The sequence below is a fragment of the Agelaius phoeniceus genome, chromosome 1 (genome assembly GCF_051311805.1).
Source record: "Agelaius phoeniceus isolate bAgePho1 chromosome 1, bAgePho1.hap1, whole genome shotgun sequence".
In the NCBI taxonomy this organism is placed as follows: domain Eukaryota; kingdom Metazoa; phylum Chordata; class Aves; order Passeriformes; family Icteridae; genus Agelaius; species Agelaius phoeniceus.
In genome coordinates, this window is record NC_135265.1 from 50,969,336 (window position 1) to 50,985,847 (window position 16,512).

At 38.8% G+C, this 16,512-nt stretch overlaps 1 protein-coding gene across 1 annotated transcript in view; it reads right to left on the reverse strand.

Moving 5' to 3' along the window:
- CNTNAP2 (contactin associated protein 2) overlaps positions 1 to 16,512 on the reverse strand; it is a 1,030,166-nt gene that overhangs the window by 48,415 nt on the left and 965,239 nt on the right. Inside the window, exon 21 of the mRNA XM_054654380.2 lies at positions 16,320 to 16,413. Within this exon, the coding sequence (XP_054510355.2) occupies positions 16,320 to 16,413 (94 nt within the window). The remainder of the gene's footprint in view (positions 1 to 16,319; positions 16,414 to 16,512) is intronic.

Below are 16,512 nucleotides of genomic sequence, written 5' to 3' on the forward strand. Positions count from 1 at the left end.
ACATGCTTAATTATCTATCCAAAGAGTGGAGCATGTTTGCAGAGGTCACACTGCTCAGGCAACTTACACAACAGTTTTGCTACTCTGCTTTAAAAGAATTTTAGTATTTAAAACTGAAAACCAGGTTGCCTCTATAAATAGAAGATAAAAGAGCCAACAAAAGTGTATCTATAATGTTATGCATAGTTCATAAAAAGACATATATTTGGCAGTAAATCAGGAGTTTGCTTTATGCCTTTCCTGCCTTGAGTCAGAAAAACTGAACTCCAGGGATCTCTGTCTATGCAGTATGTTGAAAATTACAGAAATGAAATGTTCCTCCTGACTAGAAGTAAAGAGAATCAAGAGTTTTATTGTATCAAATAACTCATTAAAAATAACTATTTCACATCCTATTTAGGTAAAATTTATCCCTGAGACTGACAGTGCAGAGCAAACTTGGAATGGAAGGATGCTTACAAATCTGCTGTGGTGCCTCCACAGCTCAGGCCAAATGGGCTGCACGTTTCTTTGGTCAGTCAGAATTCTGCTGCTGCCATGGTCTTGTTACTCCTGCAGGTTTGTGCAGACAGATGGCCCTGTGCTATTTTGAACCATTTCTAAAACCCTGGATCTGAAATCCCAAACTGGCAGACTGGTTTATTTTCCACTACATCATTCCAGTTGACACTCCAAATGCACTGCACAACTGCCTTCAAATCCTGCCAGCAGAGTCTCCAGCACTGTCTGTCTCCATCCTGTTGAGCATATGCTGTCTCTGTAACACGTTTATCAGGACAGAGACTGACTGACTGTGTGGATATTTCAAGAAGCCTTTAAAAGCCCCCCAAACAGCCTGATTAATAGGCTTTGCATGTGGAAAATAGAGATGCAACCACAGAGGTTTGGATTAGACCATTGCATGGGCCATGCTCCAGTTGAACAGCAGAGAAAAGGTGAAATAAAAGCAGTAGATGAATGTGTAGGGGCCTAAAACTGCAAAACAGTCTCTATTTTTATGTCAAATACTGATCAGACTGCAAAAAAGCACGATACAAGGTCTCAGAGACTTACTGAAGAATAACATTTGCCATGACTCAAAACCAGGCTGGTGGTCAGCTGTCCTATGGCAACACAGGACATTGTGCAAATACAAGAAGCTTTTGCCATGGATATTTCACCAAAAGAAAAGGACACATAGCAGATGAAGAAAAAATTAAACTATTGCCCAAAAGCAGAAATAATGGGAGAGGTAATGAAATGACAACCCGCGAAGTACAAATATTCCTGGCCCTTCCCGACTCTTCAAATATAACTCATAGAATACAAATATTTTGTGTTGGTAAAAAACCAATGTGAAGACAGAGCACAATCTACTTCATTTGGAGTCACTGAAATTTCTTGACACCCTCAGCAAGTTTGCCAACAACAGCAAGCTGTGTGGTGTAGTTGACCTGCTGGTAGGTCAAAGGATGCTATCCAGAGGGATTTTGACAGGCTGGAGATGTGGGCCCATGGTGGGTTACATCAAAGGCAGCATGGCCAGCAGATCAAGGGATGCGATTTTACTCTTCTGCTTCACACCTCTGAAGACAGGCTGAGAGAACTGGGGTTGAGAAGAGCCTGGAGAAGAGAATGCTCCAGGAAGACTTTAAACAGCATTCCAGTACCTAAAGGAAGCTACAAGAGAGCTGGAAAGGGACTTCCCACATGGGGCTATAGTGATGGAACAAGGGGAAATGACTTCAAAGTGAAAGAGGATAGGTTTAAGGCTAGATATCAGGAAGAAATCCTTTACAGTGAGGGTGAGACACTGGAACAGGTTGTCTGGAGAAGGTGTGGGTGTTCCATCTGTAGCAGTGCTCAGTCCCAGGTTAGATGAGTTTTTGAGCAGCCTGGTCTAGTGGAAGGTGTCCCTGCTTATGGCAGGAGGGCACGGAAACAGAGGATTTTTAAGGTTTCTTCCAACCCAGGCCATTCTATGATTTTATTGATGCCCTTTCAATTTTAAAACAATGCACTGAGGGTAAAAAGGGGTAAAGGATTATTGTGAGATACTAATGAGAAGAAAATTAGATAATTAGAATAAGAACTTCTTTTAAATAATGAATATATAAAACAGTATTCCCTTCCTCAATGAATGAATTTATTCTTTTCTGTCAAAAGGGTAATATTGACTAAGCTGGAAAAACATTAGATCTGAATTGGAGACCCAGCTAGAAAATTAGATATTTAATTAATACATACAGAGAGGCATGAACTGTAAAATCTCTGGAATGGAAGAATATTCAGATAAGATTTCACTGGAAAATGAGAAATAGTATTTGCATTGATGAATTAGATGCAGTGTTAATATACTGAAGAAGGCACACATTTTAAGAGGAAAAAAATTTCTTTCTACATTCTGCTTGGTATCACTGTATTTGAAATTATTTTTATCTTATATATTGATGCAAAAAAAAACAAAAACAAAACCAAAAACAAAACCAAAAACAAACAACCCATATAAACCCAGCCCCTCTAAGATTAAGATTAATGATTAATATTAAGACTCTTTAAGACTTTAGGATTAATGTGGTAAGTAACTTTCAGTAGCAATATATACATATGTTAAATCATTAAAGCAGAGAAGCTAAATCCTTGCTATTCCAAGGTGCTAAATCATTTGCAGTATGGCTAAGAGAAGAACGCCAGAGAATTAATATTAGAAGGAAAAAATCCAAGCCCTAAGGATTCACAGAAAAAAGCTCTCCATATAACATGCAAAGATTTTTGCTAAATCAGCTTAAGCACTGAAGATTTTAAGTAGAATTTGATGACTTACCTGGAGTAAAGCTTATGATGTTTCACTAAATGTTTGGCATTCTATGTCTCAGGGCCTTTCTGTTCAAGTATTTTATGCTGATTATGTGATACAAGTCACCACCTATTGATTATGGTTTTCCATTCAGTGTTTTCTTCCTATCCTCTTTTTTCACCACTTTTTTCACCACTTTCTTTATTCTTATTTCAGTTGTTTCCTTATTTCCTGTTTTATTCCAAATATTATCATCAGTCATATCCCTTATTCTATTTTTACATCTACCAGTTCCCCTCTACTGTTTTTCTGGTGGCTTTTATTTTTGACAAATACTTTTCCTTGAGACTTTCAGCATCAGGGTTGGTTCATGCCCCTGGGTGATGTGGATTGGTAGACTGAGGTGGGGTGATAAAAAAGTTCTTGTCAAGACACCTGTCACAGACCACAAGAGTTCTTTACAGAAATCTGGAAAAATTGCCTTTTTTGAAAAGCCTCAGGTACTCCAAAAACTTAGGCATCTGTGAGAGTTTCTATACTAGGAAATCTTAGTGTTGCTCATCACAACCTCTGTGTTGAAGCACTAAATCCTGTAAAATACAATAGAGTTCTTCCACTTCTCAATACACTCTTACAGATTGAAGTGGTTTGATGCAAGCTGAGGAAAGAGCAAACCACTAACGATCATTTTGCCCTAAAAATCTTCTCTCTTCACCCATTCTTCCCCTCTTCTGAAACTGGCAAAAAGAAACGCTTTAAATATTGCTGGTAGTTCCTATCTAATAGTGAGCTTTGTGACAGTCACACTGTCACACGTCTGACAGCATTGAAATGCACAGAGAACACTTAGTCTGACACATCAACAGATGTACAGCGAGGCTGAAGTATTCTGGATATGCTGAATTTGCTGGGCATAACATTTAGCTGTGCATCTGTGCATGCAGCCACAGCATGTTCCAGTTCATGGCCTGTGCAAAGCTGAGTTTAATTACACAGGCACAGTGGTGAGTTATCCAGGATTTCTGAATGATGAGCAGCCCCCACAAAGTGTCTGCTGAGTGGCTGAGTGGATGGGAGTCAGAGGAAGAGCTGGAAAAAAGGAATGTGATAGGTGACCTGTAAAAGCAATTTGTGTCTTTTAGCAGCTGCCAGGCTGGTAGGTACACATCTGCAGAAACTCTATATGTGGACTGTATCTAAGCATGCTCAGCGCCAAGCTCTGCAAGAGGAGCTGAATAATGGCACAAGAAATTTCCAATATCCTTAAAAAAAATACTTGGTATTTTTGTGGATGAGTCCATCTGAAAACTGGTAAAGATTGAAATCAACATTTATTCATTTCATTTCTCCCTGTCTCCAGTTTGTTAGTAACAGGAAGAGTTTGATTCAGGCAGCAATATAGATAATAAAGATGAAGGCAAGATTGAGATTGCAGGAGTTTAAGATGTAGAGAACTCTGTCCTTTTGTCTTAGGAAATCTGTGGCTGGTTGGTGTGTTTACCATAAGAGGCTGGCTGATGTGTTTGTAAATCAGTTAAATAGCAAAGCAGCGAGGTTGCTGGTCAGAGAGGGGCCTTCTGTCAGCATCTCAAACTGAAAAGGTCACAGCAAGGTCATTGATCACACAATCCTGTTCATCAACTCGTTCTTGCATATGGAGAGGGAGAGCAATGTGCTGCTAATTTGGTCCCTGACACCAAATTACTGTGACTGGAGGTCCAAGAGGGTGGAAATGAGCCAGCCCAAAACTTGATGCTCTCTGTTTGAGATCTCTGAAACCAGCACAGGCTGAAGCCAAAGTGCCACATGCTCAGCTAGGACAGTTGTGCATTTTGACAAGAGATCTGACATGTTAGAGAACAGATGCCAATCGGCAATAATTAAGAAGAAGCAGATGGGTGAGGTAAAGATATATATGCTCATTTCTTTGACTCATGGTCAGGCAGTAAGAAAAACTCAAACAAGAAAAACTGGTACCTCCTAAGGGCAGCTGATCAAGTGCCATTTCCCAAGCTGTCTATTCCACCAATCTGGCACCAGAGAAGCAGGACATCCTATTTGATCTGCATCTGGCATCAGCCTTCTTTCTTGCTTATCAGCACCCTTGATTTGTCATCACCATTTTGTTCCCTATGTCTGTATTTCTCACAGCTTTTTCCATGCATGGAAAGCTGTGAGAAATACATAGTCTTAGTCCATTAGACTAAGGACTAAGGGACTCCTTAGTCCCTTTGGATCTTCTTTTTTTTCCTCCCCTCCAGAGGCATTTACCCAAATTTGCAACAAGAACTTGAAATTCAGAAGGCGCCCCAGCTTCTTCAGTTTCGCAGAAAGAAAATGATCTAGCCAGTTGATAGTAATGTCTATCAACTGTTTTCTCTATCAATGTCTATTTCTTTTCAAAATGTGGACTTGTTTGATGATTTCTGCTTGAGCTCTGGAAGAAAGAAGGAAGGGGGCACAATTTGGTCGTGCTGGAGAAAGCTGACATGCAGAGCCTTGCCACTACACCACGGGTGTGAGTGCCTGGGAGCTTGAGGGCCACTGAAATGTGAATGAGCAGAGGAGAGAAGGAGCTGGGTCCAGAGCAGCAGAGACACAGCCCTCTGAATCCACCTGCAGCAACAGGATGCAGCCTGACCTGAGCATTGCTGAGATAAAAGCTGCCTGCTGCAAGTTTAGATGTGAGCTGCAGCCAGAGGGAAGAACCAGGCAGAACAGTGAGGGGAGTCAGAGGATGGGAGTGGGAGCAGAAGGGAGGTAGGGCTAGGCAAGAGGCCTATAACAAATGTGTGCATGAGCAGAGGTCTCTAAATTCTTCTATTTTGGAGATTGATAAAGTAATTGAAACATTATTGAAATGCAGCACAATTTTAAGTTAAAAGAGGTGTCCTCAGCCTGTTGTCCTCACATGGGGCTGTGGGGAAGCTCAAAGGCAGGCAGGCTGGGAACTGGGAGAGAACTTTTGTACCTCTCTGGTACATAAGGGAACTTTTGTACCTCTCTGCCCCATATTATGATTTTGTTTGTGTTTAACATCGCTTTTAATTTGACTAAATACATTATTTTGACACTTAGGTACAAAGTAAATTTCTTCTAAAAAAACCCCAAAACAGTAATAGGTGAGTCTTAAGGAAAGACTGGAAACGGCCAGCTTGGAAGTAACAGAAATTAATTTGGTGTGTAAATGCCATGCACACCATTGGAAAGCCACAAAACCAGTGCAGAAAGAGCTGGGTGTGCAGCACTGTTGGTAAAGGAATCACACTGGGAATAGAAGATAGCGTCTGAATGCTGAGGTGAACATCTTAAAAGATAATTCCTGATGAGGGAAGCTAGAAAGAGGGCAGATTGAGGTCTGAACACAAAAAGGGAGTTTGTCAAGCTCATCATGTCCCACTCTTTCTCCCTGTTCTCCATTCCCTCTCTGATCCCCACAGAATAAATTGAAAATGCATCACAACTCTAATATTTCCCATTCATTTATTTTCCTGCATGAGGACAGGGTGCAGCCTGTTATTCTAATTCCAGAAAAAAAAAAGTCCTTCATAAATTTAGTACTCTGGTTTCAGTGCATCCCTCAGCAGAAAGGAAGTGGCACACCACAAACAACACCCAGGAACCAGATGCAATGCAAACTGAGCTGCCAGCCAGGCATTCCTTCATCCCTGGAGGGGACACTATTACAAAGTCAAGATAACAGACTTAAGCAATTAAGATATGCTCTGTGCATTAATGGAGAGAAATCTGTGGGTTTCCTGCAAGCTTGCAGGCACTTAGTGGAGAGCTGCTGCCTCGGCTCCTTTCCCAAGGTAAAGGAAGTACCGGAAAGTATGGCAGTGTAAAAATCCTTTTGCTCCAGCTGATATAATGTTACAACACCACTTCAATATCCTGCCTTCTCATGCTGGCCCAGGAGCTCAGCAGGGTCTTGTGCTCCCTGATATAATCACTCAGTTCCTTTGCTCTGAGCAAGACAGTGCTTGGGTTTGCCTAAGGGAATGTAAAATGCTTTGAGAAGCTGTGTTTGAAGTTCTCGTCCCTCTCTTTCTCCTGTAGGCTTTGCAATCACCAAGTTTCTGTACTTCTAGAGTCAGATCAGTTTTAGCCACTGATACTCTGCTGTTTTTTCCTCCATATGCTCTTTTCTCCATATGTTGGTTTTTCTCCATATGCTGTTTTCATATATAGAGGACAGCTTACAGAGATCTCATTAGCCTTTGCATGGCCTTCATAAACTCTCACTCTCATCCTGTGATTCCAGGAAATCAGATTTGGCAACTAGCTTATTAAATGCTTAGTTTTGTCTACATTTATATTAGTGGAAATCTTAAGATGTTACCTATGAAAAATGTAAAGGAAATGTTTAAGTCTTGGTCAAATTAATAGTAGAAGAAATAGTAGGCCATTCCCAATTTCATTAGTCATGTCATTGACTGTCTTGCAAAGAATCCCATGTAAAAGCAGAAGAAGAAAACCAAGAAGATGCCATTGCTCCAGGGAGACTGACAAATATGCTAATGTTATGTTGAGTGAGCTTTTACTGGGTGAAGAAAGTACATATTTTCAAGGTGCTAAACTGAAATCAAATCAAATTTGGCTGAGAAAGATTTGACAGCTTGATGAATTACATTAGCAATTGTAATAGTACTTTGCTTTGAAGATGTCTTACAATGTCAGTATTTCTGAGGTGTCTCATCACCTACAGACCAAAAAATTATTTTCAAATTATTCTAAGAGGAAAAAAGGGCTTTTTTTGGGGAGGAGTAATTTTAGCTGAAGTATTTTAAACAATTCAATTTTTCTGGCACTCAATGACAAATTCATTTCTCTCTCTGGACATTTTTGAGACAACTATCTATATTATAGAGCAGCCTCTACACAGTTTGGGCTCTGCAACTGATCAGAAGGATCAGGAGACTATTTTTTGAACAATAAGCATTTTCATGTAACAATGAGACAGATGACAATCTCTCTCCAAAAAAAAAAAAGAAGAAGGAAGGACTGGTAAACCTCAGAACACAGTCTGAAGAGGACAGTATATATTATCTTGCTATCAGACAGAACAAAAGGAAAATATTGCCTTTTGGTGGGAGACTGACTGTAACCTTGCTCAATGGCTTCCTTTGCCAGTGGAGTGCAACCCTGGTGGTGCAGTAACTGGGAGTCACTGAGGTAGATTTGTGAGTTCATACAGTCATAAAGGAGAGATTTCCAGGTAGTGGTGTACTTTTATGTGAGAGGAAACAGGCTTCTCAAAAAGAAAGTTGTAAACATATGAGTTTATTCCTGTTGCATTTAAAAGAGCAGTTTATGAACTAGTCACTGTACCACAGATTAAATACAGTTTTATTATGGCAAATAAATCTAAGAATCAGTGACTGTCATGTTCAATGGCATAAACACTGCTACTATTATGCAAGATTTAGTATCAGAATAAACAACCAAGCTGCAACACAAGGAGCCATTAGTGACACTGACTCTGCTGTGAAAAACCTATGAATCTAGTTCAAGAAGCTATTTAAAACCAATGCTATCCCTAATACTGTACTACACTACACTATCCTATCCTATCCTATCCTATCCTATCCTATCCTATCCTATCTTAGTACTATACAACATAATTTTCTTGATATCTAAAATTTTTGCAAAACATTAAAATAAGATACCCTAAGACCCACCCCCACCAAAAAACCCCAACCCACCAAAAAACAAAACCCAAGAAAACAAAAAAAAAAGCCTCCAAGCAAACAAACAAACAAACAATCCCCCCAAAAAGCAAGAATTAAAAAAGATTTGACAGAATAATTTCAAACAACCAGTTCCTGCTGAGTGGTGTCAACTCTATTGGCTTGGCAAGTTTTAAAGCAAGACCACTGATACAACCAGAGTGCCTGTTTTTATTTACATCATGGAAGTAGCTGAAGCCTTTGGGAATCACACAGTCTTCCAAATGAGTTCCTTCTCCATGACAACTAATAGTGTTTTAAGTGTTCCCTGAAATACGCAGATGGAGAATGCATTACTGTACCTATCATAAAGGACTTATTTAGAGAGTGTATATATATATATATAAAATTTGCTGAGCAGAAACACTTCAAATTAGGACATCAGCCAGGTTTTGGCTCTGTAATTTGAACAGTGAAAGCATTTATTTTAAAAGAAATGCAAAGCCTACAGCCAAAGGTCTGGTTAAACAGGAAATTGCTGAAGTGTCTTTCCATAGTTTATATACTTCCCTTTCTTCTTGTGATATTGGGAATTAAACAAATTATTCATCATGAATAATTTAGTCTATGAATTTATAGTTCTATATAAAGGTCCTAAAGAAAGATTATCTTATCTTCACTTTTATTCATGGCGTAATATTGTTTGAGGAACATGTTTATTTTACTATGTCTTGAACATGCTCATGCAGACCAGGTGTTTTCTTCTTTTGCAAAGAGCAGCAGCACAATATAAACTTACTTTACATTCTATATTCAGTCTACTTGAGCAAAGTTTAGCAATGTGAAGATTGTGTTGAGCCTTTGAACAGAGATAAATTTCATCTTAAAAAGCTGGACAGCTCAAAACCACATGGACAAGCCCAGGCCTCTCTGAGGGAATGAAAGCTGTCCAGGCCTAGGGCACAGCAGCACACACCATGAAATTCCTATCTAATTCATACTCCAGAAAATCCCACATCCCTTGCTCTTCCCAGGTTCTCCATCAACCTGAGCAAACTTTCTCCATGTTCTAGAAAACCTTGGTGCTTCTGGTATTAGAGGCCACTGCAGGTCAGAGGAGGACACAGGCACTTTCAAATTATCAATGGTGGGAGAGAAAACTAGTACAGCTCTTGAGGGAAAGGGACTTGATCCCAGTGATCTTCTAAAACATGGGACATGAGTCACCTCCCTTTCTGTCTGACAACCTCTGCAATATTTTGGTCAGGCTGTGTGTTGTTTCGTTATTATTTTTCCCTAAGTGACACAAGTGTCAGATAGAACCTGAGCTTTTTTTCAATTGTTAAACAATGAGTGAGTTTTGAATTAGACATAATTTCTGTAGCTGTTCTTGCAAGGAATGGCATGTATATAATGTGCGCCCTCAGCCAAAATAATATGGCCAGAATGCTATTTATGTAACTATTTCTGATCACATCATCAGTGCATATTCACATTATTTTTGAATGTTTTATATATGGAACTATGGGCAGAGGTTGCCCAAGCAAGGTAAAATAATACAAAATTTTAAGACTTGTGCCTTGGCTTATTAAAGACATTTTTTTTTGTCAGTTCTGTCTGTAATCTTTGGGGAGTTCTGTTCTAATTTTTGATTTTTTCTTTGAATATACTTGGAGGAAAATTATAAGATGCTATACTTTCAGCTTCAGGAATACCTTGGGCTTTTTCATAGTGTGCAACACCTTTTTTTTTTTAATGATTTACAAGCCTTGAAGGTGCTCTGAGCTCTTCGATTTTGCTATCTATGCCATTAGAATTTTATGGGGCCAGTGGCAGGTTTTATTGATGCTCCTGTCATGTTCAGTTCCTTTCTCTGAGCCTTGAAAGCAGCTGCATTTGAAATAAATTAGTATTAGATATTACACAGTACAGGCAATATAATTCCTGTCTTCCTGGGGTAGGGAAACATTGTATAACCAAGATATGCCACCTTAACAAAACACAGAAGCTAGGAAAAGGTCAGTCTAATTACTGGAGTTAAAGTTTTCATTATATTCCATTGCTTTTAAATAATGTTATCATTGTTTTGAATGTCAGATAAGGTTTGTGCAAATACTCTGTTTCAAATGGCATTAACCAAATGAAATTGCCTTACAATCTCCTTTTATTTTTTCCCTTTACTTTTTTTTTTTTTTTTTTTTTTTTTTTTTTTTTTTTTAATTTTTATTTTTCAGAGCCAGTAGATGACTACTTTGGAGAGAACTGTAAAACAATGGGATAATTTTCTCAGCAAGATCACTGTAGAGTGATCTACATGAATCAATTTTCTGAGACATGTCAAAGCACAAGGGAAACAACTTTAGAATTTAGGAATTTAGGAGACTCCTGCATCCTGTTAGAGGCTAATATGTGTGCTAGAAGACCATGAGAGTAAAAGGTGACCTTCTGGAGCTGTTGAATGCCCATGGAAGATTTGAAGACTGGGAATCAGTGAAGTTTTTTCACAGAGAATAGTGCAAGAGGAAATGAGAAGGCAGCTGCCACTACAAAGTATGAGAGAGGGGCTGAGAGGTGAAGAATCACCTGAAGGGTGAGAGTGAGAAGTTTGTGGGAGGAAATGACTCCAGCTGATTTTTAGAAGAGCAAAGCTGGCTATACTCATGACAACTGAGATTATCTAAACATCCAATTTAATCCACTTTGTCTGGAGTCTACCTTCTGCCTTTCTGGAGCTACAGCAGATGAATCCTGCAATATTCTGAAAAATTGAAAGAAGATGCTGCATGGATACTGAGAGGCAACAATAAATATTCTTGACTTCTTTTCTTCATTTTAATTCTCAAATGATAAAATTCACTTGGGCTACCCTGATTTCTGCCTCGGAAGTTATTGGGGTCAAACTGGCAATTCAAAGTGTTTAGCATGTCCCTTGGATGGGAGACCTGTAGATGGAAATGTTCCTTTCTGAATATGGCTTGTAGGTAAGATTTCTCAGAGAAAAAACAGATAGATCAAAACCAGAGGTCTGAAAGAAAAGAAAATTGAATTTTATTTTGATCAAGTTTTGACCAGAAGAACTGTGGAACATTTCCACCTTTACCAGAAACACTTCAAAGAGTGAGTATGGACAGACAGACCTGAGATCAGAGAGACAGGCAATATTTAATCCCAGAGGTTTTTCAGCCAGGCTGATAGCATTATACAGGAGGAGTAGGAGAAGAGGAAGTGTCCAGATGTTATATTTTTGTATGAAAATTCATACATACCTCATGCAGGGGAAAGCACATCTTTAATATTCAACTGCTACCTGCTGTAGCAGGAGGGCTCCCAATATGACAAGAAGCATTCTCAGTGAGATTACAGTACTGAATGTTAATGCTGGTGCTCAGAAATGAAGCAGCAGGCAGTTACTTTGAAGTAAGTTGGTGGATGAATTTACTGCATGCTAGCTGTTTTTTTCTCATTATCAGTGAAAGCTGGCTGAGCTACCCTGCACTCTGAGTGTCTCCCGGCACTGCAAAATGAAGGAGAGCAGCAGAGCTCAAGCTGTGCAGCTCTGAATGCCACACTCCTAACATATATAATGAAGTGTTAACTGCATTATGATCATGAAGTAGTAGTAGATACATGTCAAAGATGTGTAGCAGAAGAATGCTTTTAGATTATTCATGATCTATTTACAGCTCCGCACTATTTTCTAAGATATAAATTTAAAAGGAGACAAAAAGTGCCCTACAATATAGAGATCTAATTCTAAACTGATATCCAATATATATTGACAATAATTTCATATGAGATGATGTCAATGTCTAAAAGCATACCCAAACTGAGCACCAAATATGACTGTGCCTTTATCCTCCACAATTTTTTTATCAAGGCTATCAATACCCCCTTTTTAATGATGGCAAATGCTCTCAAAGAGAGAAAATGTTCATTCTTTGACAGGAAACAAACCTTCTAAGTGATGAAACTCTGCAGTTGTGTGGAAGCATGGAGATCAGAAGCTGGTTTTGAAAGTGTGTGATGGTTTTGGTAGGATGAATTACATTGTAGGTCATTGACGTTTTTCAGCTACAAGTCTTGAAGCATCAAACTGCCAAGCTTTTTCTTTAGAAAATAAAGTACCTTATCTAAGAGTAAAGAATGCTTACCTCTTGGAATAAATGCCATTGTTCACTGCTGGAAATTCAAAGCATTCTGAACTTTTGCCTCCTATTATTCAGTATCTATTGGCAGACAGATGCCATGCAAGAGAAAAAGCAGTTCTTTCTATCCCGTACCTAAGCCATGAAGAAATGTCATTTATCTCCTCCTTTTGTGAAGTACTTTTGTGTTCTCTCCTTTGCACATTTGAAACTAACTACTTGGCTAGATGTAAGCTGGTCTTACCCCCCATCAGCCCAAGGTGCTGAATGTCACAATGAATCCAGAGAAATATCTCCTCACTAGTTTTAATTTTCACCACAAATACCAGTAAAAAACCCAGTAACTCTAACCAGATAACAATAAAAAAATCTTTGCATTAATGTTAGGAAAACCCCACCACATCTAGAAATTGACCTTTTACCACTTCTTCTCAAGGCAACAACTTTTTGTGTAAAGAATCCAGGCCTATGGAGTTGATTTCTAGGACCTCTCTTTACCTGTAGAGTAATGGCATCTGCTTTTGTAAGAAGGAAGGCAGACCTGAAATGTATTTCCCTTTTGGCTACTGTTACTAGAAGTCCCTAAGAGCACTAGATTGGGCAGGGGCAGAAATGGAGCCCACAGAGGTGAGCTGCAGGGACAGCTGTCAGTTCTGAAAATGATTATCTGTGTGATGATGACTTGTATTATGTCAATTGTTTCCAAGTGGATATTTAAGTATTTCTGAAAAGAGATAATTTAATTTGGAGTGGTTGGTGGAAATGATGACAAGAAGCACATTTTCTTTGCTTCCCTGCCACTTTCTCAAGAGCAACTCTTGTCTGAGTTCGGTGTGTCTGTGCTCAATAATATATCCTGTTAGACAAACTCTCAATAATACATCCTGTTAGACAAACTCTCAATAATATATCCTGTTAGAAAGTATCACCAGAATGATACTTTCACAAAATCATGTGTAATTATCTCTAGCTAATTACCTATAAATACATATTAAATGCCAAAAAAAGTTCCAATTTTAATAATAAAGTACAGACTAAGAGAATACAGGTGTAGTTTCCCAAAAAGGATGTGAAGACAAAGCTGAGTATTGCATCCAAACCCTCTACACTTAATGGAAAAATCAAACCTCTGCTTTATCCTACTGCAGTAATGATCTGCAAGTTGCAGCCTACATGAAAATGTAGATGACTGCCACATTGTCTAATTTTCACTTTTTTGTCTTCATAGCTTATCTTCCAGATATCCTGCTTTTCCCTCTCACTTTGTCTGTCAGCCATCAAAGCCTAAATACATCTAAATATCAGATTCAAGAACTTCTTTGAAACATTAACAATACCTTTCTATAATTTTTTGTGAAATCCTACATTTCTCTAGTGTTATTATTTTTGTTACCACACACTCATGTAAAATAGGATTTTTCATTTGTTGTGTGTTTCAGCTTTATTTCCCACCTCAAATCATAATCCATTTTGCCTAGGTAAGAATTATAAACTAAGCGCCTTTACCTCCAGTTTTCCAAAAGACTACAATTATTTTATATCAGTATTTTTCAAGCCAGTGAACAAATGCATTTTTTAAAACAGTATTTCAAAGAAACAGAAAGCATCTCAAATTAACAAGAAAAGTTCTCCCTGATTGCAACTCAAGCATTTTGCTGTTGCTCTGATGTGACCTTCCTGCTTTACAGAAAATATCCTGAGCAGTTACAATTTTACAAATAACATTATTAATCATCCATATTGTTGTAACACCTAGAGCAGAGAGAGGTGTTGCATTGTGGGAGGTGTTGGACAAGGGATCATTTCTGACGGGGAGCAGATGAACTCTCTATCACAGCAAGAACAGCTGGTGCAGAAGCGGCTGCTCCTATGCAAATAACACCAATAAAAATGGAAATAAGACAGACAGAAGACCAGTTTCCCAATAAGATTGTTCCAGAGTGCTCTTCAAAAACCCATCTGTCTTTAAAAGTAGGGCCTTGCATTCGTTTTTGCTGACAAATAAGAATTGCATTGTATGGGAACAACAGAAACTGAATGCAAGCGATGCCAGAGCAGCAGTGAAATGGGAGGCTGCTCCCATATTGCCCATTTGGAGAATGTAATTGCATATGGGCACAAATTGCAACTTGATCTATGTATCCAGATCTTCTGTTGGTTCTAATCCCTCTAGACCACTAAAATATGTCTTGTCAGTATGAGGTGCCAGCTAGAGCCTTTGAAGATACTGAATTCTATGTCTACTTTGCCCTTCAAACTGCTGTACTTGGGTAACCCTTTTAACTGAGTTGTCCCCTTGTTCAACATGACTCTGAGAGCTGCACAGTAAAGCTCATCAACAGACACGGTTAGTTGCACAACCATTTTACACCAGGAAATCAATCTCTTTGCAGTGAAATCCAATTTTTCTTTGGTAGAAAGAGTAAAAAGGTTTTTTTTTTGTTTTCTTGTTTGTTTTTTTAGTAGTGATACATTTTCTTAATAAAATGCCTTATCTGCAAAGACATTAACAAGCAGAGAGGAGGAAGCAAAATAATATCATATTCCCAAAGGGCTAATGTAATCCCATGCTATTAAAAAATTGAGTCAGACCATCAGCTCCAGTCCAGCTGCCCAAATTAAATGCAGTAAGGTATCGAGATTCCAGGGACTATCCAAAATCAGACTGCATCAACTTTTGTACTATCAACAGAACTGACTTGGAAGGTACTAGAAAATAGTTCATGGCACTCCTGATAGCCAGTCATTTTAAAGGCTTTTCATTTCCTATTTCATGGAAGTTCTGCATGTTAAATTTTAAAAACAAAACAAATGTAAAAATGTATCTACAAAGAGTCCCATTAGCTATGTGGTCAATTTCTTTACCACTTCAAAAACAGTGCAAAGGGTTCACAGATCAATGCCCTAACTACTTAACAAAGAAAAGTTTGCAATTTTCTGGATTAAGCTCTTCACTGAATTCAAGCAACCATAGCTCTGTATAAAGAGCTTAGAGGAAATAATATTAATTCCCCTTTATCTCTGGAAAGGTGAAAAAGCCCTCCTTACAAACTGTAAATGTTGGGTAGAATGGCTTCTTGAAGTGAGTAAGCCTAGAAATTCATGTAAGAAGCCAGTAGCAGAAAAATTAAGCAATGGAATGAAGGATGGTCTAAAAGTGAGGCCAAGGCATCCCCTTGAGTTCATCTTGGGAGCTGGCCAGGAAGCTGCTGCACTGGAAATAACCATGAAATCCATAAAAAGGACAGAAAATGTCCAGATGGGTGTTGCTGCAGGTGTTACAGACTCCAAAAGACCTCGCAGGTGGATGTTAGTGGGAAAGAATGATGGTTTGCTAGAGGATGCTCTAGGATAAGAAGGCAGTCTGCATGGATAAAGACATGATACAAGGTACACAATAACTTCACAGTGAATGATAATATTCAAAATAACTTCAGTGTCTCCTGGTAGAAGCAGTGGTCTCAGTGATTTCCTTGGATTGCCTTCATCTGACACCGTGAGGGTAATGAAACCTCACAAAGACCATGTTACAAGGGTCTCGTTGCTCATACCTTTTTTTTCCCCAATCCATGGCAGAAAATTATTTATTTGTGTGCTCATCAGCCTCTCTGACAGGGTGAGCACAACCCCTTCTTTAGGCATAACTCCAGTATCACCACTTGTACCACATGCCCAGCAAGCATCCTGCTACACACACATCATTGTCCCAGGTACGAAATGAAATCTTACCTATAACTTTTCCTAGGAATAGTGCCTTTGGGGAATTGAACTGAATGTCAGATGTGGCTGGCAGGCTGTAACTTGTTGGAGGATAGTGATCAAGCTGGAGAAAGAAAAAAGAAATGATGAGTATTTTGAACTGATCTGCTTATTACAGTTCTGATCAATCAGGTCTACTTTATGGAGTTTGTCATCTCTTATA